We start from the raw sequence: 24454 nt of genomic DNA, 5'->3' as shown, positions 1-24454 counted from the left end.
ATCCTTTTGAATGGATGGAAGGGCTCTCCTAGTACTTTGAACAATGCGAGGATTGACAGCAAAGAATTGACATACACTGACTGGAAATGCCTGGATAAACTTTCTGGACAACGACTATCCAGAAGATGTCATTTTGTCTTATACTAGGGAAAAGGTCGCAAGCTTTCGGCTTTCCAAAAGTTTGCCAACAAAAGTGCATAGTTTATCTTAAATTACCATGGGTTGGTAACACTTCCTTGTAACTTGAAAGTAAGATTAATCAGGCCATCACAAAATGTTTCTTTTCTGTGGCACGCGTGCCTACTACTTGCTTGGGCCCTAACATAAATAAAACTTTTGATTTTTCCTTCCGGAGGCGTATCCTACCCCCGAACAATTGGGATGGCTGGGGATCTTGATGAAAAAACAATAGTATTTTTGCGACCACACCCTTTTCAAAAATAAAATCGCACATTCCAACATAAGACAATGTAAGGAATCACAAGTCAACCTGGTTACAGCAACGCTTCTTAAAACAGTAAAATTTTGTATCGGGAAAGTTTATAGAAAGGTCATAGAAAGCTTTAAAAAACTGAGCAAGGCCTCAACAGTACGGATGATATACTTTGAAAACTTGGAACTTCTTTACTCGGTGACTGTATGATTTTTAATTGCCGCCTTTGGCACGAACAGCAACAGCAACATTAACATCCCGTAAGTGCGGTCGCGAATGAAAGCAGCTGGTGAAGGACATCAAAATCTTGGACAAATCACTTGTCGATGTACTTTATTTGAGGAAATTCAACAATTGAGATGTATGCAAAAACAACTGAAGACTTGAATGGTAGTAATGATGACTTGATACCTCCGAGAATGCCAGACAACGCGTTTGGCTACGCACAATTGCAATTAGGCGCTGATGAAGTAAACACCGGGAACGCTCCATATTCCGTTGTCTTCAATGGCAGTCCTGGAAGAACCAAAAAGAAAAACCGCCAAATAATTGTCACGTTGCTGCTGATTCTGCTTGGGTTGCTTTGTGTTGTATTTATTGCTCTGTATGTCTCAAAATCAAAAGAGCTTGACTCGCTAAAAGGCGCAAGGCCTACAAACAAAAAGTTTTGCTTAACACCTGGGTGTATAGATGCTGCAAGCTTTATGCAAAGTGCAATGGACAAGACTGCAAAACCGTGCGACAACTTTTATCAATATGCATGTGGCGGCTGGATATCAAAGCATCCTATCCCGGAGAAGGAGTCACGTTGGGGCGTAGGTTCAGTGCTTATGAACGAAAATCTTTACGCTTTGAGGCACGCTCTTGAAGAACATGACCGTACGAAGACAAGACCTGCGAACAAAGAAGATGCTGAGTTGAAAGCAAAACAGTTCTATAAGGCATGCATGCAGAAAGAAGCCATAAACAAGCTTGGCAAAGCTCCGTTGATCGAAGTGCTTAAAAAGTTTGATGAGGTTGGGAGTAAAGGTAGAGATAAGAAGACAGTGCTAAAGGAATATCTGGTTATGTTGAATAGAAACTTCAGTATCAGTGCGCTGTTTAACACCTTCGTTGAAGTTGATGCTAGGAACTCGTCTCTTCATAGGATTCAGGTCAGTGCATACATTCAAGAGTCACGATAAACAAAAATTGATAATCCTAAGTTATATGTCAAGTGTCAAGTGGTTTTTTGGCTACATTGGACACCGAAAACAGGTGTTATTGTCTTAAGATTTCTGAGCAAATTCCAATGACGTAATCACTAACATCATCAATATAATCAGTTATTTCTAAAGAATGTACCTAAAAGTATTTTCTCTCTTTTCTTGGACTTATTTTTTGTAAATATGTTCAAAATCACAATGAATGAAATAAATATTTCCTCATTTACAGATTTTATGAAAAGATTATAAACCTTAAACGACAAAGAGGTTAGCTAAAACACTCTATATTTGACAAAGTGAGCAATGTTAAGTAAATTGCTAGACTGTCCAAGTTTTTTTCTCCTTTACATTTGCTCTGCAGTCTGTGGTCCTAGCTGCACTTTAGATTGTAGGGACACCTGTTTTTTTTTAAATAGGCATTATTGTTAGTGGAAAAGAATCAAGGCATGATGGTTATTCGCTTTAGGTCAAGACCTCTGTTTTAAAAAAAGTCACTATTCCTTTGATAAAATCTGTGATGGTTAATTACATTATGCAAAATTTCACATCCCTGTTCTTCATCTGCTTGTTTACCTCTGTTTGTTTGTTAAAAGACAAACCAGAAATTTCATATTTGAAAATATTTCTAACCTACTATAGCAAACTGTGGGGGGGGGGGGGGTTATAGCCCCTGCTAGCCCAATGGCTGCAGGGTGCCTGATTGACAGTGTCCCCACCCCTTTCAGCATCTTGTAGTATCTTACTTTGTTTCCTGTTTTGAAAGATTCTTGCTCTTCAGATCAGTGGAGTCTGGCTAATAATCTTTATCTAAAGCATTATTTTCACTTTCTGGCTGGATCACCACATGTCCGGGTCTAAAGACAGTTGCTTCTACCTTGTTTACACCTGAACTTTTGCTTAATAATAGTCTTTGTGGTTTTACCAATTGATGACATGTAAGGGTGCACTATAGGGTTCCTTCATTTTGCCATCCTGCATCTGTTTTCTGGTATGTCCCATAAGCCCAAAGGGTATAATTTCAATTGCCCTGCTCCTGTTTCATATTGCTATCCTGTATCTTGCTGACGATAAATAATTGATATATCCTGTATCTTGCCTGTCAAAAAGGCAGACCCAACCATTCCGCCATTCATATTGCGCACCCTAATCTATCAAATAGCTGCAAGATAAATGTTTTTTACAGTGGAGAGGTCTGAACTTTGAAATAGAAACAACTTAGCCCTTCCTTGCCAAATAAGCCAAGTCGTGCGACAAAGTATTGAGACACAAAGTTTTACAAATTTGGTTTGGTGACCACATACACCTGTTTTAACACCATTTCTACAAAATTTTAGTGTCAGAACAGTTAGTTATTGTAGATACTGTAGAAAAATAAAATTGCTGACTCACCTAAAGTTACTTATAGCAATAGATGTCTACAGAATTGTCTACAAAAGAACAGATATACATCAGTATTGTAAGGCATAGTTTATTTCAAGAAGCTATAGCTTTCGAGGGTCATACCCCTTGAAAACCAAGCCATACTCTGTTCCCAGCCAAGGGAACAAGGGAAGCCTTGCCAAAATTTTCTCAAAACGATGCAATAAGATTAGGGTTACTCTTTTGCAGACAAAAGGGGCACAAGCCCCTTGAGCCTTCTGGACCCACTGCCCTGCTCCCAACCCTTATAGGACTCCACAACACATGCACATTTCCAAAAGTAATGCTAGGCCACTGTTTATTATCAACCCATTGAAGATTCCTTAAAAATGTATGTCAGTGTCAGAATGGTATACAGTTTTTGTCTGTTTGTATACTGAGGTTTGTTATAAAAATTTAGCCAGTAGGGCAGAAAGGGGTCAAACATTAAAGGAAGACACCAAATTTCTTTGCATGCCAAGTCAGCCCTAACCAAAGTTTTGTAAAAAAGCCCAAGTTTAAAGCAAGTTATAAAATCAAGGCTGCGTATACCAAAGCTACCAAAAGTTGGTGTTACTTGTATATGGTCAAACAATCCATAAGTAAAGCTACAAAAACCATTGGTGTACCTTTAAAAGCTGCAACTTCATTGGAGAATTACAAAAGATATTTCACTCCATCAACAAGATATAGATTAGTTTTGTACCAATATTCCACAAAGGGCACAACAATATTTTTCTTGAATGTGAAGTAAAGTAACTGGTGCAGGTTTTCACCTTAATTTGATGGCCTGGTCTTGGGCACATGGGCACATGGGCCCTTTTGAGGGCCTTCAATCGTGCTCCATGTGCCTCACAGAAGTGAGCATAAAATCTTTTTTAAGCATGTAATTTGCACTTGCTTTCCCCACCTTGAATCTTTTGTCTAAATACTTGTTTTGTGGGTATTAAAATATTTTTTGATAATTCAAAGTGTTAAAAAACTTGTTCAGAATTTTTTGCTTTTTCCTTTTGTTTTAAAGTATGCAGCTTGTGCCTTTTGGCCAATATTACTGCAAATCATTTTAGAATTTAATACACCAGTTAGTAACCTAATTGGACAATTTCTTTTGGAAGGACAAAAAAGGATGGGTGAGACACACAAGTAATTTTGAAAAGTACATACAGTGGAACTTTCAGAGTAATGCTCTAACAGCCTCAAGTTTGTTTCCACATGCCATACATGGTTTCATGTCAATCGTTCCTTTATTTATAGATATCTCAATCAGGACTTGGACTTACACAAAGCCGTTATGCAGCTAATATGACAGACAAGGTAATGAATTGTTGTTTGTATTCAGTTTTGATTAGGTCATAGGATTTTGTTTGAGCAGATAGCATCTTTGTTTAAAGAAATATTTGATCTCTAATTTTTATGTTATAAATTCATGTAGTAGCCTGTTGCTAAGCTGCAAGTTGAATAAATATGCCTTTGATAAATGTCATTTTGCATCCCAAGTTTACAGAAAAGCTCTCAAAGAGGGATTAATTTTCCAAGGGTCGGACTGTTTTAGGTCTTGTTTTAAAGTTAGATGTAGGACTTTTAAGGTCACACATTTATCTTATTATCAAATATAGACTATGTGTGTAGTTGAGTTGCACAAGTAAGGAGAAGTCAGTTTGTTTAAATTATAAGCAATCATAGATTTTTTGCATCAGTATTGTGATATAGATATCATACAATGAATTATATGATAATACAACTATCTTAATTCTTTAACAATTCCAAACACAATTAATTTATCATATCCTCAAAAGTTTTATTCTTTCTAATAGGAATTAGTAATACCTTTAACATTATGAATTCCTTGGCTTTAAACCCCCAAACAGACTACTAATTGTTTTTTATTGCCTAATTGACAAGTACCCTTGCTGTTCAAGCTTTTATTCCCCTTCATTGTTTTCTGCTTTCCAAGTCAGCAGCTATGTAACGTGTCTCCTATATTCATTAAAGTAAACATCTTTGTTTAAAAGTTGTATTACATTTGTTCCATCATAGTTATAGGCAGTAACTTTAAATTTATTGATTGGTGACACAATATTTGAGCTGAAAATATTGGTTTGAAAAGGGTCAATTTTTCTAAAGTTTGATTATGAATGAATTTTTACCTTGATTAGTATCTAAGCACCTATTTTGATTTGTTGTTTCGTAATTGGAGAAAGTATGCTCTACTTTGAAAAGTTGCAAAAAGTAGACCAGCCCAATCTTCTAATTACTGGCCCAAGCTTCCAAGCCCAGTCATAGCTAATGCCTTAGATAAAAATGTTGGCACCCTTGTTTTCTTGGATAAAAGCTTTTGTTTTGTTTGCTCATTTACCTCGAGCACAGCTGCGTTTTTGCCCAAGCTCCCTGCCCAAGCCAGCCTTTGCTATCTTTCTAGATGTTTCAAACAAGCTCTTTTTGCTATGCTTTGTCTTTTGAGGACCCAAGAGCAACATTTTGTCTGTTGTTTGAATCTGGATTATGAAAAGTTAAGAATCTAGAGTCGCATTCTTCAAAGATAGCGTTTCAGTGGAATTTTATTTCTATTGCTCTGTTGATGGAGTCTTGTATCTAGACTAAATCTTATTTTTTTTTATATTTTCAGGTTATTTCTGCATACATCAATTATATGACCAAAATTCATTTGCTTCTTGGAGCTGGAAATGTGACAAAATTAGGATCCCAGATGGAAGATGTATTTAACTTTGAGAAAAGTTTAGCAAAGGTAACATTTGTCTTTCCTTAAAAAAAGCTAGATGGAAACCTTTGCTCTTGATTAAGAGTTTTGTATCTTATTCTCAACGTGTTTGCATTTGTGGATATTTGTATCAAGGAAAAATGGAAACATAGCATGCAGGCCTTGCTCTAAGTAAAATGAAGGTGCTCCATAAAAAGAGCCCCTTAGAAACTCTAGGCGCTTTATTTCGCACCTCTAAGTAAATTTCCTTGAGAGCATCCTTCGAGAGCTTTAGAAGATCGAGAGCTTCATATTAAAAGCTTCGGAAGAATGTTAAATATGAAATTCAACGGTGATACCAGAAAGCACCATTATATAAAATAACAAAACATGCAACAAACACTATGTTAATGTAAATATATAAATATAACAGAACAAAGTCGCAAAATTGTTCAGATTTTTCTAGATATGTAAGTTGCCATCATGCGATGAGCTTTTATCAGTGTCAGTATCACTACTGTTATGCTCAGCTTCACATATTGCTTCATCAAAACGCATGGCTTTAAATCGAACATTTAACTTTGTTTCCTTTTTTCATGTTATCCATTCTATAAGAAACGCTAGAGCATCTACTACTCGCAAACTCAAATGAAAAGCAATGCGATAATTTGGACGGAAACGTGATCGCTGATTTGCACAGGCGATTTTAAGTTATTAAGAAAAACAGAAAATAATATTTACTTCAATAGAAGATTAACGCTTGCTCAAAAATCAAATAAATCTGCCGGAGAATACGCTTGATGGCCTGTATTCTTGATGGTTATTAGAGGGTTATTAGATTTAAAATGATATCGAAAACCCAACGTTGAATTTGCTGAATTTTTTCTCAAGGGGTAATCTTACGCAAATCATAATATTGCGGTCTGTTGGGAAGATTGTTTATGCTTGATCAAGTTGATTCAACAAATTCCAAAAATTTATTTTGCTCCGTGTTAATATTGTTTTTACGTTTTGAGGGGCTCTATAAATCGCTCTCCAAGGCTTCTTTTGGGTGCGCTCTAGGCGCGCGCGCTCGATCGAGCGCCTTTCCGGGCAAGGCCTGATAGCATGCTTAAGGACTTTCCTTTAGTGTATAAACGTCAGGTAATGGTTAAAGTTTGCCATGTTTCCACTTTTTTGCGATTTTGTTAAATCTGCAGGACCAGAATCTTAATTAAGGGTATCTATGTGTACCAACACTGTTGATACTCAAATAAACCAACAGGAATCTGCAGAAGTGCAATCAAATCGAAGTAAATGATAAACGTTTTAGCAAAAGGTCTTTTTTCAGAATGACCAATTTCACTTTCTGCCTTCCAAATGCTTGTATGATTAGGTGCTTTCCTTTCTATTTTCAACTGTTTGCCTTCAAAAGTATTCGTATGTATGTGATTGCTCTTTGCAGATCTTCGTGCCTAGGGAAAATATGACCGAAATTAACAAGATTTATAACAAAATGACAATTGGCGAATTCACAAAAATCTGCAACATGGTAAGTTGATTTTTTTTTGTCTGTCTCCCTTGTTCTCTTTTCTACATAACATCTTTATCTTGTTGTCTAGATTCGGTAGTTCACGGATTCTAATGATTATCACGTAAAAGATTAATCTGCTTACCTCCGGACTAAAATGAATTCTTTTGATAATACTCGCAAAGTCGTAATTTCTCAGAAGCAGTGGTCGATGTTTAGATAAAACATTAGAATTTCAGACGTTGACTTTTTAATTTGATTTGATTATTACTTTCTATTGATTCTTCTAAATCGTCAAAGATAGTTAAGTTAATCAAAGAAGCTAAACATGTTAACAGTGATAGAATTTGTAAAGAAATCTATAATCTTTATTTGGAGATAATTTAACCGCTTTGACGAAACTACAAGCAGTTAATCCTAGCTAAGGGTCTGTTTTGGCCAGCTTACTCTTAATATCACATTCCTGCATTAATAAAAAATCCTCTTCGAGTATTTTTGTACACAGAGATTCCTTTGATTTAATCTTATTTCTTGAACTGACATATGGAATGTCGCCAGATATCTAGCGTATTAAATCTAACAAAGAAGTATTTTAATTTTGCTTTCAATTCGATATTAGTATGTATATCCTTACTGGATAGATTTAGTAGCTTGGTTGGCATAATATTGTATTCACATTTCAACTTTGTTTTGTCGGGGTTTTGTCGATAGAAGAGAGGCATCAAACCAGAATGGATAAGGGATTATTTGGCTTCTTCCCGTATATTTTAATTTGAGCCTGTTTGAATTTTTCATTTTATTATGTATGGAATTTAATCACAAAAGGTTACATTTTCAGAATATTTTTGTAAGTCTGGATATGAACTTGACTTTGGAATCATTTTGCTCCATAAAAGTTTTTTTTAGACTGTTATCTAAAACTTGTTACATAGGATTCGTGTATATTGATTCATCACATGTAAGTTGGCGATTCTTTCAATAATATTCTTGAGTAGAAGATATGGTTGGCAAAGGCATTACGTCATAGACAGTGGCGTAACCGAGCAGTTTGGGGCCCTTAGGAATATTTTGCTTGGAGGCCCTTTCACAATGAAATTTTTTCAAGACAATCAAATTTGAGCTTCGAAAAAGATCTCTCAGTGGTAGCTACAGTAACAGGAATTGTGGCGAAAAGATAAAAATCTTTGTCGACTTGTAGGAAATGAAAGGCTAACTCGACTTTCCAACATCAAATCAACCAAGTCTACAGATGCCAATTTCTCTGTTATTTCCACTCGAAACTCGATAGCAAATGCCCGTAGCTCTGATTCCAAGTCCTCTTCAAAATCTTCGGGATCAGATGTCTTCGTTGGTGGCTCTTGTTAGAGGGTTTGGAAATAAAATATCGAACGTTGAAGTAACCAGATCTTGGCCACAAAACCTTTCTTTAAGCTGCATCGAAGCAGTAACGACAGTTTTAAGAAACACATTGATTTTGAATGTTTGTTCTGGCGTATTGAAAATATTGTCCTCAAATGCTCCAATAACGGACCTTCTGCTTCTAGTTTTTGGCTTTAAATCAACTACTGTGTGCCAAGCACTAGCTAAAGCAGGCGCAGTTTGCTTAACAGAGTCCCAGGACTCGCGTAGCACAACAAGCTCTGAAATAGAGCAACATATCAATCGAGATGCAACAGTTAAGTCAATTTTTGGGGATTGCAATTCACGAGAAGTTGTGCCGAATGCCCATGGAATTCGTTCCCGAATAATGATAAAAAGAATGAATTCATAAGAATCCATCCTTTCTTTGAGTTTCTTGTTTTTTGCATCATCTCGCTCATTTTTGTTTTTTGATGTCAAGGTAATGCAAATTCAAACTGTCATAATATGTGGATATCTATCACCGAATATATTGAACCGAAAATTTTAAAAACATTCTTCAATTTTCCAAAGAAATCATCATTCTCCGGTACTGCCCCCACAGAGTCACTAATGACCAGATTCAAGTTATGGTTGCCGCAATTAACAAATAGAACAGGGCTGTCAACCATATTCTTTATCAACGTTTGCACACAAGCATGTGTTCAACTTATGACGTTTGCACCACCATCTCCTTGGCCTCTTATCCAAAGTCTGGATTACTCCCACCTCATCGAAAGAAAACATCAGGATTTAAGATACAGCGGTGGTTTTTAACAAGTTAGAAGAAAAGAAGCATCGTGCAACCTGTTATCGAGGGAATATTGACTTTTTAAATCCCTTTTCACATCAAATAGTGCAAAATAGCCTGTCTATTGAGAATCTTTGTGTGCCCTTAGGAGTTGCCCTAGCCCCAACCTTTGTCTGTTACGCCACTAGTCATAGGCATCATAGGTAAGGAGATCGCTGTCAGCTAAGGTGACACTGTTTCGGAATATAACGAGTAAAGATAGGCGTCCCATTTACATTAAACCTGCTGGATCCGTTCCAGTATGGATTTTTTATTCGTACTAGTTTGTGAACGCTTCTCAAGGTGTACCAGTACGGTACGGATCCGTTCAAGTTGAGATCCGGTATAAGGAGGCTGGTACGGATCCAAGCTTATACTTCATAACCTATGCAAAGCAAATAATTGTCATAGACAAAGACTTTCAAAATATCGTGTTTAACATATGGAAAAACCAAAGCCTTTTTGAAGTAACAGAAAACGCTTCCCAAAGTGCTGATTATGCGGGGGTTAGGGGCTAGGTGCTCGAGCCCCTTGGAAGTTTCCAGAGCTCGTTCAGCCACCCCTGGCCATTTCCTAACGTAGAAAAGAATTTTTAGAAAACAGCTAATTAGCCTTTTATTTTCTCGATCGAAGAAAGTGCAGATATTTTTTACCAAGGATACTTTTCTGAGACAGTTAGATGGAAATTGATCGAAAGACGAAATACATTGGAATGATTCATGCAAAGTTTTAGTGACCCCCGGTAAAAATTCAAAGCTGGTGTCTATGCTAAGGATGCTTCCTCATAGTTTTGTGAGGGTGATAAAACTTCCATCAGTGGTCAAAACTGGGGGCTCACGTTAGGGAAATTGCCCATAGGCTTGGAGAACGGCGTCCACTACGCTTTCCAACTACAAATAAATAAAAAACGGAACTTTTTAATTGATCCTTAATTGCTGACGACGTGTTGAGAGTGTTGATCCTTATTCTGTCAGGTATAACAAACAAGATTGTGTTATTAAGGATCAGCATTTTAATAGAAACACTGGCTTTTTTATAATAACCAACACAACGTCTAAAATTCGAACATATGGGACACGTTTCATAACTGATTGAATTCACAAACTAATTGTGTGGTGCTAACCTTCTGTATACTCAAGGTAACACCTTTTTATGCTTTCTATTTTGCTAGATTGATTGGCTTAGCTTTTATCAAGAAGCATCTTTAGGCCTAGCGAAGATCACAAGCGACACAGAAATCATTGTCCTTGCTAAGCCTTACCTGGAAAAACTTTCTGGTTTAATTGAAAAGACAGATTTTAATGTAGTACTCCTTTATGTTCATTGGAGACTGTACGCTTCCCTTGCTCCATATTTGTCGGATGAATTTACTAACGCGAGAAAAGAGCTTGACATAGCATCAGTTGGTTCACATTTGGAACAACCTAGATGGAAGACATGCGTTGAACAGACAGACGGTGTTATTGGCTTCGCGATTGGATCGATCTTTGTCAAGCGTAAATTTAGAGGGAAAAGCAAGTCAGTGGTATGAATATAACGTATACTGATATTGATATTGATAAAAATACTGATATTGATATTGATAATAATACTGATATTGATATTGATAATAATACTGTTATTGATACTGATAATAATACTGTTATTGATACTGATAATAATACTGTTATTGATACTGATAATAATACTGTTATTGATACTGATAATAATACTGATATTGATACTGATAATAATGCTGCATAATATAGCCCCTCCATGACTAATGTAGTTGGTTATGCTTTACGTAAATGTTCCCAAAATTTCTGCTCGGTTTTGCTTCGCATAACTGTTCTTTTTTTGGCACAGCGGCCTTGTGTAAATCTAGATTTTAGGGTGACTTTTAAACTTTAAACCACCCCTTTAGATTCTCATAATTTAATTATCAACACTAACGCTCGTCTTATTCATCTGTATTTTTCTAAGAGACTTTACGAAATTCGTGTATTATTGACTGAAAAATTAGGGATCATTTTTATCTCTTCTCGGTAATAGGTAAAGCTGACTCTAATGTCGTGTTCGGACATCCAGACTGAATTTTACTACTGTGTTAAGAATGGCGTGGCTCTCCTAATTTGACTTCTTGGGCGCCATAAATAATTCTTGCAAATTTAAACAGCAATATGCATATGCTGCTGTAAATTTTTGCGTTTGCTTTCATCTGCCGACATTATGGTTTTGCATTTTTAAGATACTGGATTTTACCTTCCTGAAATATACTAACTCAGACATAATGTGAGTGCGTAAGGCGAGGGCAGGACTCGAACCCGCGGTTTCAGGACTCGAACCCGCGGTTTCAGGACTCGAACCCGCGGTTTCAGGACTCGAACCCGCGGTTTCAGGACTCGAATCCGCGAGTCGTTGCTTTACAAAATGAGCTACCCTTTCAAATCCAAGCCCAAAGTTGTACCACTCACACACAGTTAACCCTCTTTTCACTAACTCATGAAATGTTCCTCATTTTCTAAAATATATTTTATAGGCTGCCAACTTAGTTGAGGAACTTCGACGGGCTTTTATCGCAAGCTTACCTCGCATAGAGTGGATGGACGATGAAACTCGCAGAGCAGCTAAGGAGAAGGTATTTATACTTCAGATATGTTGATTTTCCAGCACTGCTGATTTTGGTACACCGGACGTGCGAACAGATTTTGTTTTTTGGAATAAAAAACGCTAATGTCTATTCACCTTTTGACGTGTAATTCCACACCATTGCTCGATATTTTGGGAAACCCCTGCCTAGTTTACAATGATTTCGGTGTGACTGTATATCTTTGAATGGCCACACCCCTCTCGTATAAGCCCCGTCCCCTCGTATAAGCCCCCCCCCCCCCTCGAACAAGTCCACATCCTGGAAGAAAAAATTTTCATTAAGCCCTTACTCTCGAATAAGCACCCACCATAGCATGCCAGTTTTAGCGTTTTAATAAGCCGCCATGGATGGGAGCCTTTATAGAGGAACAACTGGGAAATACACAATTTGCTTAATGCTTGACAAAAACACAATGAAAATGTCAAAATTTTGAACTAAAATCCCTTTTCTGTTTTGATATATAACTTGGTTTGATATCTTAGAAAATATTTTTAGGTTCACTTACAAAAGATGATTCCTTTTCGTGCTATATCTCTGTCAGTATTCAATATATTTAACTGATTTTGCACTTAAAGTGAGTGGCATTCTCTGATGTTCTTTCCCGTTATGTCGTCGACATTCAAAACTCTTGAAAATAGATTTAAGCTGACTTGGTACTATGTAGTAAGTATCTCTTGTTTTTCAATTGAACACGTGCACCTGCAAATAGGTTGCTACATTAAATGGAAATTTTATATTGAGGCACTGCTATTGGCGGACATGAGACTTATCACATGAAATATCCTCGTACTGATTTCGGAATCATTGTGGCAAGTTGTTGGTAATGGCTGCCGAGTTCACATGAAAGTGAAATGATCCAGCCCAAAGCTGAAGACTTCTGCATAAAGCGGCAATTTGCCATTAACTAATGCTTGCATTGAGGCTATTTGATATTCTCAATCAATTTTTAGAATATCGACAATTCTTTATCAATCTTTTGTTTTCTTCTCCAGGCCCTTGCTGTGTTCCCAAAAATTGGCTACCCAGAAAAAATCATGGATCCAGAAAAGTTAACTAGGATGTATCAAGGAGTAAGTTTATTTAAACATCAATCTATGGTAAAAGTTAGCCAGGCCAAAGTTTGAGAAAGTTTGAAGAAGATTTTGGATCAAGTGGCATTGTTCCCAGAAAATGCTTTGACGCTAGACAACTTTTTTGTAAATAGTAAATGTTTCAATCATTATGACAAAGGTTTGTCGAAATTTGACAATTTTGGTTCTTGTCTTAGAAACCTTTTCGCTTATCTGGTTTCTTGTTTATAACCCTATTTCAAGTTTTGCTGTTGTAACATAGGTAAAAAAAAACCAATTTTTCCATCTCTTTCCATTTCATGAAACTGACCGATTTATAAGCTAATCACAAAGAAAATACGATAATATAAGTTGCAGAAGGTGTGAATCAAATAAAGAGAACTTAGAACATTTATGGCAATGCCAAAATTCAAAAAAACATCTTCCAGAAATGGAACAAATTCTAAAAAGCAACGCAAAAGGCCTGATAGAAATCGAGAGATTGGTTGAAAATTTTCAAACCTAAGTGGAAATAAGCCTGTGGTACTATACTGTACATGCTGTCTTTCCTGGCAATTCTGTGTTTGTGTTATGGTAACTGCTCCGAAACGGAGATTTGGCAAGTTATTTTTGTTATCATTTTTATTTTGGATGAGGAATTTTGGATTTAGATGAGGTAGTTTGGAAGAAGTTGTGTTACCGCAGACTGTCCAGCTAAGTAGATACTGTATTAAAGATAAGTTTAGCAACCTTGGAATATTGTTGTTATTTATTGGGTATTTCGAAAGATGCGAGAAGCCACTGCGCTTTAATTGATTTCCATTATTGATCTTTTTGTGCGATGAACAGTACCAATGATGTTTTATTATTTGGTTTTTATTAATCATATCAGCAATACAAATAAATCGATTTGCAGAGCTAGATATATGTTTCTTGATCAAACTTTTAAGTTTCCTTAATCCGATTGGAGTTAGCTAATTGTCAATTTGGAATGCAGCTCTCTTTATACATTCCAGTTAAAACTTGCTCTACCCACTGCTTATTACACTGTTTACAAATTTATGCTATACAACGTAGACGATACGTTAGCAATTGCCTGCATCTATTTTGTGACCAATGCACAGGCTTTTGATACCTGTTTTTTAAGAATCAACGCTGCAAATTTTGTAATTGTAGTTTTGTAAATCACAGGACTCACAGTGATAACAGCGAAGTTGTAATTGTTGAAGTGTTTATATGTTGTTGTTCTTATTCCATCTCTCAAAATATTTCGTAAAATGATACTATTCGTTGTGTTTTTGCACAGGTACAATTTTCAGAAACAAGCTTTTTTCAAAACATGCTGAATTACAGAGAGTGGATGGCGAAGGAAAACATTATCCAACTAACAAAACCTGTGGATAAAACGGTGTAAGTAATTAAGTTCTAACTCTAACTATCTGCCAAAAGAAAGCATCGGTTAAATAGAGTTCCGAAATAATGACTTCATAAAACTCTTTTGTTAGAATTTGTCAATGTACGACTTCCCTCGTTATTGATGGAAATCTTGTTTGAAAGTTAATTCCCCAGACCAATAACTAACCTGGGTTTTCACTTCAAGTTTTTTAAAACCCAGTTGATTCTTGAAAATTGATACCTGAAATATGTCTTTCCTTTTAGTTTCTTTTATATTGTTTAAAGCCTCTTTTCATTTTTTAAATGATGATCTGTGATTGGCAATATCTTATTTTTCAGATGGTACATGACTCCTTCGACCGTGAATGCTTATTATGATGCAACACGAAATCAAATAGGTTAGAATTCATTTATGAAGCTTTTTATGATTTTCAGGTACTTTCAATTTTACCATACTGCCTCTTAATTTTCAGCTATATCAATCAGGCAGATTTCTAATGTGGTAAAAAATTAACTAGACGGATCAGTGAACGAAAGCTGAAAAACCTGAACTTCAAAGTTCAGTTAACGAGCGATTGAAACAGTGATTGGGCAATGCCCTAGTCATAATTCTTATTTTTAGAAATAATCTGTTCTCTTAGGAACGTACTTTGTCTTTCTTATCGAAGCGAATCAAATTCTGATATCACTGAGTCGATCGGGGAAACACAACGATTTGATGCCCCAGTCCCATATTGGATGAAGGGACCACCTATAACCTCGATCCAACCGATTACTAGTATTTACAGCCCTTGAAGTCGAGGCTTGCTTTGTTCTCTTAAACATAAGTGTGTAGTGCAGGGACTCTTGATTGTTTTGATTGCCGGCCAAAAAAACTATATTTTCTCCGAGGGCCACTGTGTTTTCGACTTTTACATAGCTTGTGTCAAAATAGTTACACAAACTCATAAGTTCTATATTCTATATTCATAAAATCTATGTAGTGTGCTTATTTCATGAAATAAGTTTTGGAATTGTGGATGAGAGGAGAGAAAAAGGGAGGGCGATGATAACATTTAGGAACATGATGCTGGCTTGATGTTAGAGGGATTGGTCCAATATGCAACACCCGACGGATTTACACGCCCAAGGCCAGGGATAACTTTCTGCGGGAGGGGGACTAAAAGCTTCAAACTGTACCAAAGTATATAAAGCCAAAAAAATGATTTACACAAAAGTTTGCAGCATGCGTTTCTTTTACCAGGTTGAATCAGAAGACAGTTGTGCTATCTTTAGGTTACGATGTTAATATTGTTAGGTCGACTTAGTGCTCTTGAAGTCGGATTCAGGGACGGCGAAACGTATTCTAAAGTGCGGCCAGAATTTAATGATTGCGTTTGTATTAAAAATGGCCGCCACCATGGTTGGCGGCAAGAAAAATTTTAGATTATAGTAATCTAGGGATGCCCAGAAACTGCATCTAAAATAGAATTTGACAGGAGAGAAGCTAACGGTTCCATAGTTTTATCTATTTTAATTTTGACATAAAAAGAGAGAGTCTTTCAAAGTTTTAGAATTATCTTAGCATAACAGCGAATAATCAACTTTTTTACAAATGAATAAAACCAAAATAGGATGGGAAGAAAGAATGAATAAAACACAGTTTGGCAATAAAGCATTAGTCAGTGCCCTAGTCCACACACGCTGCCTCATACACTTACGCTAATAAGCATGAACTTCATGAACTAAAGATTAAGTCTGGCCTTGGGCCTTGGATCTCAGAAAGTGGAGGAAAGGGTGAGGTCATGGTGAGTTTATCAGCGACCTACTGAATTCAATGAAAGCAGTAAAATATTTTGCTATAAAACGTTCAAATGATTTAATAAAGTATTTCCTTTATTCGTACTCCCTTTCCGACCAATTAATGGTCAACGGGACGCCCATTATCATTTGCTGCAGAGAAAAGAAAATATCAGAGCAGTCCAAAAACAAAGCTAAATCGAATTCAAAATTTTCAAAGTGCATTTTCAAAACGTATTTTTTAGATAAAGCGCTCGGCGGGCCGGATAAAAAACATGCTGCGGGCTGGAGTTTAAGAATGGCTGGTGTAGTGTATTGTACCTATATTGTTGGTGTAGTGTATTGTACCTATATTGTTGGTGTAGTGTATTGTACCTATATTGCTCTTAGAACTTACTAAGTAGTAAGTTCTTCTACATAACATGCTTTGGTAAAACGAAGAACTGCGGGAAAGTTAGTAATCCCTTCTCACCTTGCATCGTATTAAAGCTATCATGTGTTTGTTTCAGTATTTCCTGCTGGTATTTTGCAGCCGCCATATTACGACATACGATATCCAATGTAAGTCTTTCTATTTTAAAGGCATTTGCCTCTGGTGAAAATGGCTTATAGCCACTCGTCTGCCAGCAGTTGACCAATGAAGTTGAGCACAGAGATAAGAACCTGGTATAAACAGGTGGTTTTTATTAACTAGCATTAACACTATTGCTGCCATGCTGCCGTGATGGTCATAGAGTGATAAAACAAAGAGATGACACCTTGCATTTACCGGACTGTCGTCTATACGACATCTAGCACACTGCAGCAGACTTGTCTTCATTTTGATTTATACATTCTGTTTTGCTGTAGGTCGGTGAATTTCGGTGGAATTGGTGCTGTAATCGGACACGAACTTCTTCATGGCTTCGATAACTCTGGTAAAACATACATTATCTATTTTTACAATGTTATTTCTTATTCCTACTCTCTTTAACACATATTAGCATATTATCGTTGTTATCTTGCTCAAATACAAAAAGCGACGTAATCATCCAAGTTTCAGCTTCTAGAGGATAGCAGTGACCCTGAAATTTAGAAAGCCACAAGGCTGGTGTACCAAAAAAGCGAATAAAGCAAAAGTTTATTTACAGAAATTCAGGAAAAGTTATGTAACATGCAACCAAGTACACTAGTCACAGAGTTGCTATATAAATTATGGATTATTATCAACATTTTATTATTTTTTAACTTTACACTAATATTACCGCACTGCTTTTCCTTCTAAATTTACACTTGATAAATTTAATCTTATTTTTGTAATCCGTCTCTCTCAGGTCGTCTTTATGATAAAAATGGAAATTCTGGAAAGCTTTGGTGGACCAAACATGCCGTGGAAGAGTTCAAAAAGAAAGAAAAATGCTTTATCGACGAGTATGGACAATACGTTATCAAGGGAAAGCACGTGAGTTGTATTTGAATATGATCGTCGTAGTTACGCATTTATTGTCGTTTAAACATTGTTGCAACTATTTCCTCTCAAAGAAAACTGGGTAAGCTATAAAAACTATTATTATTCATTTATCCTACTTTAATTTTTTATTTATTTATTTTTCTGTCCATTTATTGTGAAACAGAAAGTGAAGCTTGAAAAGTATTTGCAATCAAAGATATATTAGAGGTTTTTTTAAAATAATGTTCGTATTTATGTAGGACATTCTGCATCTCCTACTTTTCAGATCAATGGGAAAGTTACTTTGGGTGAGAACATTGCCGATAATGGTGGTTTAAAAGCAGCTTATAATGTGAGTTCTGCAGCCTTTGTATCGGAGTAGGGGTGAACTGAGTGTTGTTGTAATGTTGACTCATGGTGAGTGGGCAGGTGGAAGTTTTATCTGAAACAAAGCAACATCTTGATCTCGATAAAACCAGTAACAGGAGATGTGTATTCAAGGCGGTGCCGTTATTAGGTCATGATTGCATCTGCGCCCCAGTGGAACATAATGATTTCAGCTTTTATCATTTTAAGAGCAAAATCCCCATTTCTTTGGCCATGCCTTTCTTTTGGCCAGTTCTAGAGCTACTTAGGGCTATTGATGAAACTTAGGCAAGGCACAGCCTGAATACGGGGAAATGTAGATTCCAACACCATAGAGAAATAACTTCGATATGAAGTATTGATGCAATCTCTTAATATTCTTTAGGCCTTTGCAAAAACCTCAATATTCGGAAAAGACCTATCAAAAATAGATTATTGCCGAAAAGATCTTGTTTCTTTAATGTGGTGGCTTTACTCTCGGAGTAGCCACATCAGCCATCAATTGTTTATCGTATGCTTGCCATAAGCCTGGCATGGCTATCAGTTTTCTATTACAGAGAGTTCCTTTGTTTCAGTGACGAAAACTCCCTTATCAAAATCAATCATCGTTTTGAAATATTCACTTTTGTCAATTTTTACTGCAACGTCACCAAACCAGTATTGACATGACATGACGTGCAGCATTTCCATGTCATTACCAGTAAATAGCGGAATAGACAATAGCAATTTATTTGATCAATTTCACACCATTCACAGTTGGGTTTTTTTACTATAAGTTAGACTATTCTGAGGTACTAGACACGTAGGCCTTGGTGCACTTAGATCTCGATGCAGCACTTGAGCCCGTCAACCCAGAACAGCTACACAGCTCATACGGAAAAGTTAGCCCTTATAGCTTGAGAGCAACTTCGATTCATACTTGAATTGTCTGATTCACAGGCTTACAAGGCATGGGTTAAGAAGAATGGAGAAGAGCCAATTCTTCCTGGACTTGATGCAACTCATGACCAGTTGTTCTTCATATCCTTTGGCCAGGTATAAATGACTTTTCTCTACTTAGCAGCTTTGATATTTTGGTTCTGACAATTTATTATGTTAGTTACATCCAGAAGTATGTTCGTTGAAGCTTGAAGGAGTAGATATCAAAGTCCCGAAAAGTTGTCAATCTTTCTCCCGCCAAGCATACCTTACTATAAAGCCTTCCTCATTTTAACGTGTTTTAAATGGGTGCGGTCTGGAAGTTGGGGGAACTCAACTAGTTTTTGCTCCTTATCTTGCAACTCTGTTTTTCCAAAACATTTCGAAAAATTGTAATCTGTTGTTAATTATAGATATTTTTGGAACAGATAAAAAGTAACATCCCTATGTCAATTAATAACAAATGCGTGTCATAATTCAGATATTTAAATTTCAAAAAGTTTGCGCCCAAATTTTACAGTGCAAAGCAGTTCTTTAACTAATTAAATATCAACAAACAGGAGGTTTATAAATATAAATTATTTTTTTTTTGCCTGACTGCATTTTGAAAGCCCTAAGGCAAAAGGATTTTTCATTTTCCCTTTTTCGGTCACCTTCCTCGATTTCCTTTTATTACTACAACCTTCCTCCAGCCAGTGGCCGTGGGGCCGTGATGTTTTCCTGACTCTGGTAGAGGTTGACATCTCAGTTCAGCAAATGTACCGTTCATGAATATTCATTTCATTTTGTTGAATTTTCTGTCCTAAATTTTCATATTGTTTTGCTTAAGAACAACCCCTCCCCTTTTTCTATCCACAGCTATGTTTACTCCCAAAAACGCGAGACCCAATCACAATTGCTCGAATCTTAAAGGATATCCTATTATCAAGAAGATCTTTAGAATTGGTTACAATGTATTTTGACTGAAAATTTCAATACCTTTCTCATCAAACAAAGAGGGAAAAAGTCCTCCTATACCTTGGATCCCCTCCACTCACATCTGATATCTATTTAATGCTTCTATTCCGACCCTTCTTACCGCTACAAAACTTCAGCACTGCTTATTTCATTCTTTTTTATTTTACTGCTTTCTGTGTTCGCTTTGTTTCCTTGCTTTGGTTCAAGGTAAGACCTCCCAAATGTGATCGCTTGATTAGACTCCGTTTAATCTTGAATATTTAGATGTAATCAAACTTGATAAAATACCAAAAGAACCCGCAAAATGAGTATGGAGTTCCCAAACAACTTGAATCTGTAGTTTGTTATTCTTATTCAAATTCTGCTTTCAATGATTGGAATCACAGGAATGTACACAACATAATGAATTCACTTTTTTTTCCAATAACAAAAAACTGTACAGTAAAATTAGTATTTTTGATTACAAGAAAAACTTAAAACTTTGAATCTGTAAATGCCTTCTTTGTTGATATTGTTACATTGTGAAACATAGACAGCTCATTTGTTAACTGCTAAATGGCCTTCGATATTTCAACTCAAAAAGTGATTTACATGTACTCTTTAAACTTTCCATGAGTATACTAGATTGCGTGCGGTAAAATATAATGCTTGATAACAGGCTTTGCTCGTAACGTCGTTATTTGTTTAAAACAATTTTCCTTGTACAATTTACTTAAAATTGATCGTTATTATACTCTTTTAAACTCACTTAAAAACATTTTATCTGGTACCTTATATCTGGTCTGGTATCTGGTACAACAGTTAAGGGCTTAACTTTTGTATGATTTAATCTTGGTCATGGCGATTTCTCATTCATTGTCATAGCATCTCTTTTCTCGCAAAAACCTTTCCTGATCTCACCATTTTTGAATCCCTTATTTGGAAGGTTTAAACTCAGTCTAAATGCCCGTCATTTATGTAGACCTTTGACGCGGATTACATTAGCTTTCATTATTGACATTCTCAAAATTTCATTTTTCCTAGTCGTGGTGTACCAGCGCCCGCACTGCTGCTCTTTTGGACCAATTAGATACGGACTCACATTCGCCCGCTATGGATAGGTAACATTTTCTCTTTCAATGACTAGTTTATTTGCATTTAATAATTTTTTCATTGCCTTATCTTATGCATGTCAAACAGAATGTGTACCTATTTTATGTAATTAAAAGACAAAACGTCCTACAGTATCTCGCAAACCAAATCATTGGGCAGGCAAGGTCGTATTTTCATTTAGAAGTTTTGGAATCTTTTCACATCAAAACAAGAAGCCCTGACTTGTGTAGACGGAAAGAGTTTGTTTTCTCTATTGGACTTTCCAACTAGGTGAGAGGTTTGCGGTCGCTGATTGGTTAAGAAAAGAGCCAATCACACGCGCCTTTCTTCCTCTCAAGTTATTTCGATCCACATCTAGATATAAATTTTCAGCTTACTTGTGGTCATTATCCTGCGTTTATACTCTGAAGAGTATCAGACGAAAAGTGCTTTAGTATGGTATGTTTCCGGTATTTCGTGCAATCTTCAAGTTTTGCGGTACAAAAACCTCTTTGGTTAAACCATGTTTATAGAAAAGCCACACCTTCGCAGAGAAGTGGATCTGATCATATCTTGAACCAACACTCTTTTGTCATCTGCTTGAAGATAGTCATTCTTAAACAGCGACTTTTCTTGTTATTTAACTGTTCAACAACAAGCCAAGAACATGGCTCTTGAATTGCAGCCTACTCAAACCTTATCCGTCATACACTTTGTGAAGTAAAATAAATTAAAACTGGTTAACTTGCCGCTAATCTGCAGCTCCTAATCTGATAAAAGATCTAGGTTCTCAATGCTTTCCTTATCCCGAAATCTTTGTTCCAGTAAAACCTGTTCAAAAAATAGATTGAAAGAAGTGAAGTTTATGAGAATTTTGAATCATAGGTGCGAAATCCAATGTTGGATTTTCTATTCTCCAGTAGGCCTTTTCTATAACTGACAAGTAATTGGACGCAAAGCTATAAGCTGTGAACGTTTTCGTTTCGTTTTTTGGCAGAGATAGCAGTTTTAAAGAAATTGTAAAACAGGATTGCATTACTGAAGGTCAATCTGAAACTGCGAGATAAAAAGAAATTGTTTCTTCTTTGTCAGACTCTAATCAAATTTGTAAAGATGAATTTTGATTATATATCTGACTGTATATCTTAATGCCAAATTGACATTTTCTTTTTATGTGTTTAGGGTTCTTGGTTCAATATCAAATTCGGCGGAGTTTGCAAAAGTTTTCAAGTGTCCGGCCGGAAGCAAATATAACCCAAAGAAAAAGTGCAATATATGGTAGAAGCTTGCTGGTCAATGACTGTCCATGATGTGAGCATCTAGTTCTAATCATAAGTTTTAATCATTGATTTTAGCTCGGTAGCCCACGTGGCTGCAGCCTACTCGTGACGTCACTCGACCAACTCTTATTTGTAGTGTTGAAGAAATTATTGCTAAACTGTGTTTTTGGCACATAAATTTTGATTTCTACTAGGTGGGCTTTCAGTATAGTCATCATACTGATTTCCTATACGATTTTAGATCTCGTAATTGAAAGCGTTGAGCATTTGACCGTCTTTGGAGTAATTTATAGGCTAGTTACAACACAACCTTTGGTTCTTATGTCCAATAGGGTCTAACATGTAACGCGTTCCTACTGAAATATTATGATATTATTATTGATAAATTCATGATAAATTCATGATAAATTCAATACACTAATACACTCTGCTGTCGAAATTCCACTTGTACAGCACCAATGTGTAATATGAACCGTAAATCTAACAATGTGAACTCAACTTTGAGCTTTTTTGTGTTATTTCAGCTCAAACCCAAACAAATTACAAGCTTTGCAAAAGAAATTCCTCTGGCCTAATCGATTTGTTAGTTGAGTTTATAATAGCGGGTTTCTTTTCTGTTGAGCACGGATTCATAATTGTTCTCAGGAGAAATATCGGTTCAAGTAGCCATGGTTAACGGAATGTTTGTTGCACATTTTTAGGAAACGAAGTCCGGACTAATGAGAATTAAGGGCCTTCATAGTCTTGGTTTATTGTCACGGATTGCCGTGTAATGATAATCTCTAAAGGGTATCTTGCTAGAATTCACTTGTTTCTCTGTTGGAAATAAAGGTGCTAAAAAATTAGTTCTAACGCAGCTAAAACAATCCATTCATTTGCGCAAATGGAAACAGGGTTACACGTGATGGCTCAGGATTTCAACAGTGCAAACTACAGTGAATACAATACTTTATGAAATATGTCTCCTGTTATGCAATCATTTCCTGGAATATACTAGCACGTAAAGAATGTAAATACGCATGTTGACTTAGGTGACTGGTGAATCGATCTAAAAGGGTAACGTGTAAATTGCAATGTAGAAATGGAATCTTGTGCGGTGTGATGAATAGGTGGAACAGACATAAAGTACTTTTTCAAGGAATGGGTGAAAGTCATAAGGTCAATAAGAAGTAGATTACTTGGTATGTTACGTAACCTATGACCAGTTCAGTATTACCCGTCGTTCCATTGAGGGTTGTGCTCTTTACCGTATATGGAATGGCTACTATCGTTTATGTACATTTTAGTAATCTCTTACTGTATGAAACGAATTGGTAGTTATAAAATCTGACATTCCACCGACTGTTGTTTTGTGGCAGCTGTTTACAATGTCACTAAAGATTAACGCGCAATCAGCCGATGTTAAAGCCCTTATCTCATCTCAGTAAGGAATCATTTTCAATTGCCTCGAAAGCCAAGTAGATTAAAAAAAAGCCAAGTAGATTGATTTTTGTTAGCTTTTTTAACAATTTCCAGTTACATTTCAGTCTCGTTTATTGTATATATGTTAACTTTCCGCGCTGGCACTTAAATGATTACTCGATTTTCGTCTGTCTGTATCTTAAGTCGGATACAAACCTGATAAGCTTTCATTTTCTGTTGATTTTGCTTTCGTTAGCAAGCATTCTTTCAAATTATTTCCTAATCATTAGAGTTTAATTAAAATGTACATATTATAGCTAAATTAAAGGCTTAGATTTTTTGGTGTTTTTGGTCTTTTGTGTTATGGAATGAAACAGAAACAGTAATGGAAAGTCATTGTCATTCTCCATTTGTTTCACTGCTAGGGCTGCACCTAATGGTGGTTATGGCTGAGGATGATGGTATCGGAGACAAAGTCAATGACTTGATGACTCGCACTTTGACGACTGAATACTGACACTGACAAAATCTAAGCACGACGAACAGTTTTTCCTTCCTAGCTTTTGTAATGTTTACTAGACAGAATAAACTCCTACCGATGAAACTTTGTTCTTTCCCACAATCAATAACAGACATTACAATAGAATTAAACAAAAGCCCATTATCAGCTGTATCCAGGTCACATGTAAACATAGAAGTGGGAAACACATCTATCTGCCAATTTTTTGCGTTTTTTGGAAATCTTAGG

At 36.2% G+C, this 24454-nt stretch overlaps 1 protein-coding gene across 1 annotated transcript; it reads left to right on the top strand.

The window, feature by feature from the left end:
- Positions 1-688: 688 nt before the first annotated feature.
- LOC135688046 (endothelin-converting enzyme homolog) lies at positions 689-24049 on the top strand. Its single transcript, XM_065204737.2, has 16 exons — positions 689-1587; positions 4291-4350; positions 5663-5782; positions 7179-7265; positions 10604-10957; positions 11951-12049; positions 13054-13131; positions 14417-14520; positions 14845-14903; positions 16794-16845; positions 17134-17201; positions 17598-17725; positions 18000-18065; positions 19019-19114; positions 20978-21054; positions 22208-24049. The coding sequence occupies exons 1-16, from the start codon at positions 793-795 to the stop codon at positions 22305-22307; spliced, it is 2343 nt and encodes a 780-aa protein (XP_065060809.2). The 5' UTR covers positions 689-792; the 3' UTR covers positions 22308-24049.
- Positions 24050-24454: the final 405 nt, after the last annotated feature.

This window comes from Rhopilema esculentum, chromosome 19 (genome assembly GCF_057945365.1).
Source record: "Rhopilema esculentum isolate cy_ngs chromosome 19, ASM5794536v1, whole genome shotgun sequence".
Taxonomy (NCBI): Eukaryota; Metazoa; Cnidaria; class Scyphozoa; order Rhizostomeae; family Rhizostomatidae; genus Rhopilema; species Rhopilema esculentum.
Note: the sequence above shows the minus strand (reverse complement) of the source record. Positions and strands in the feature narration are given on the sequence as shown.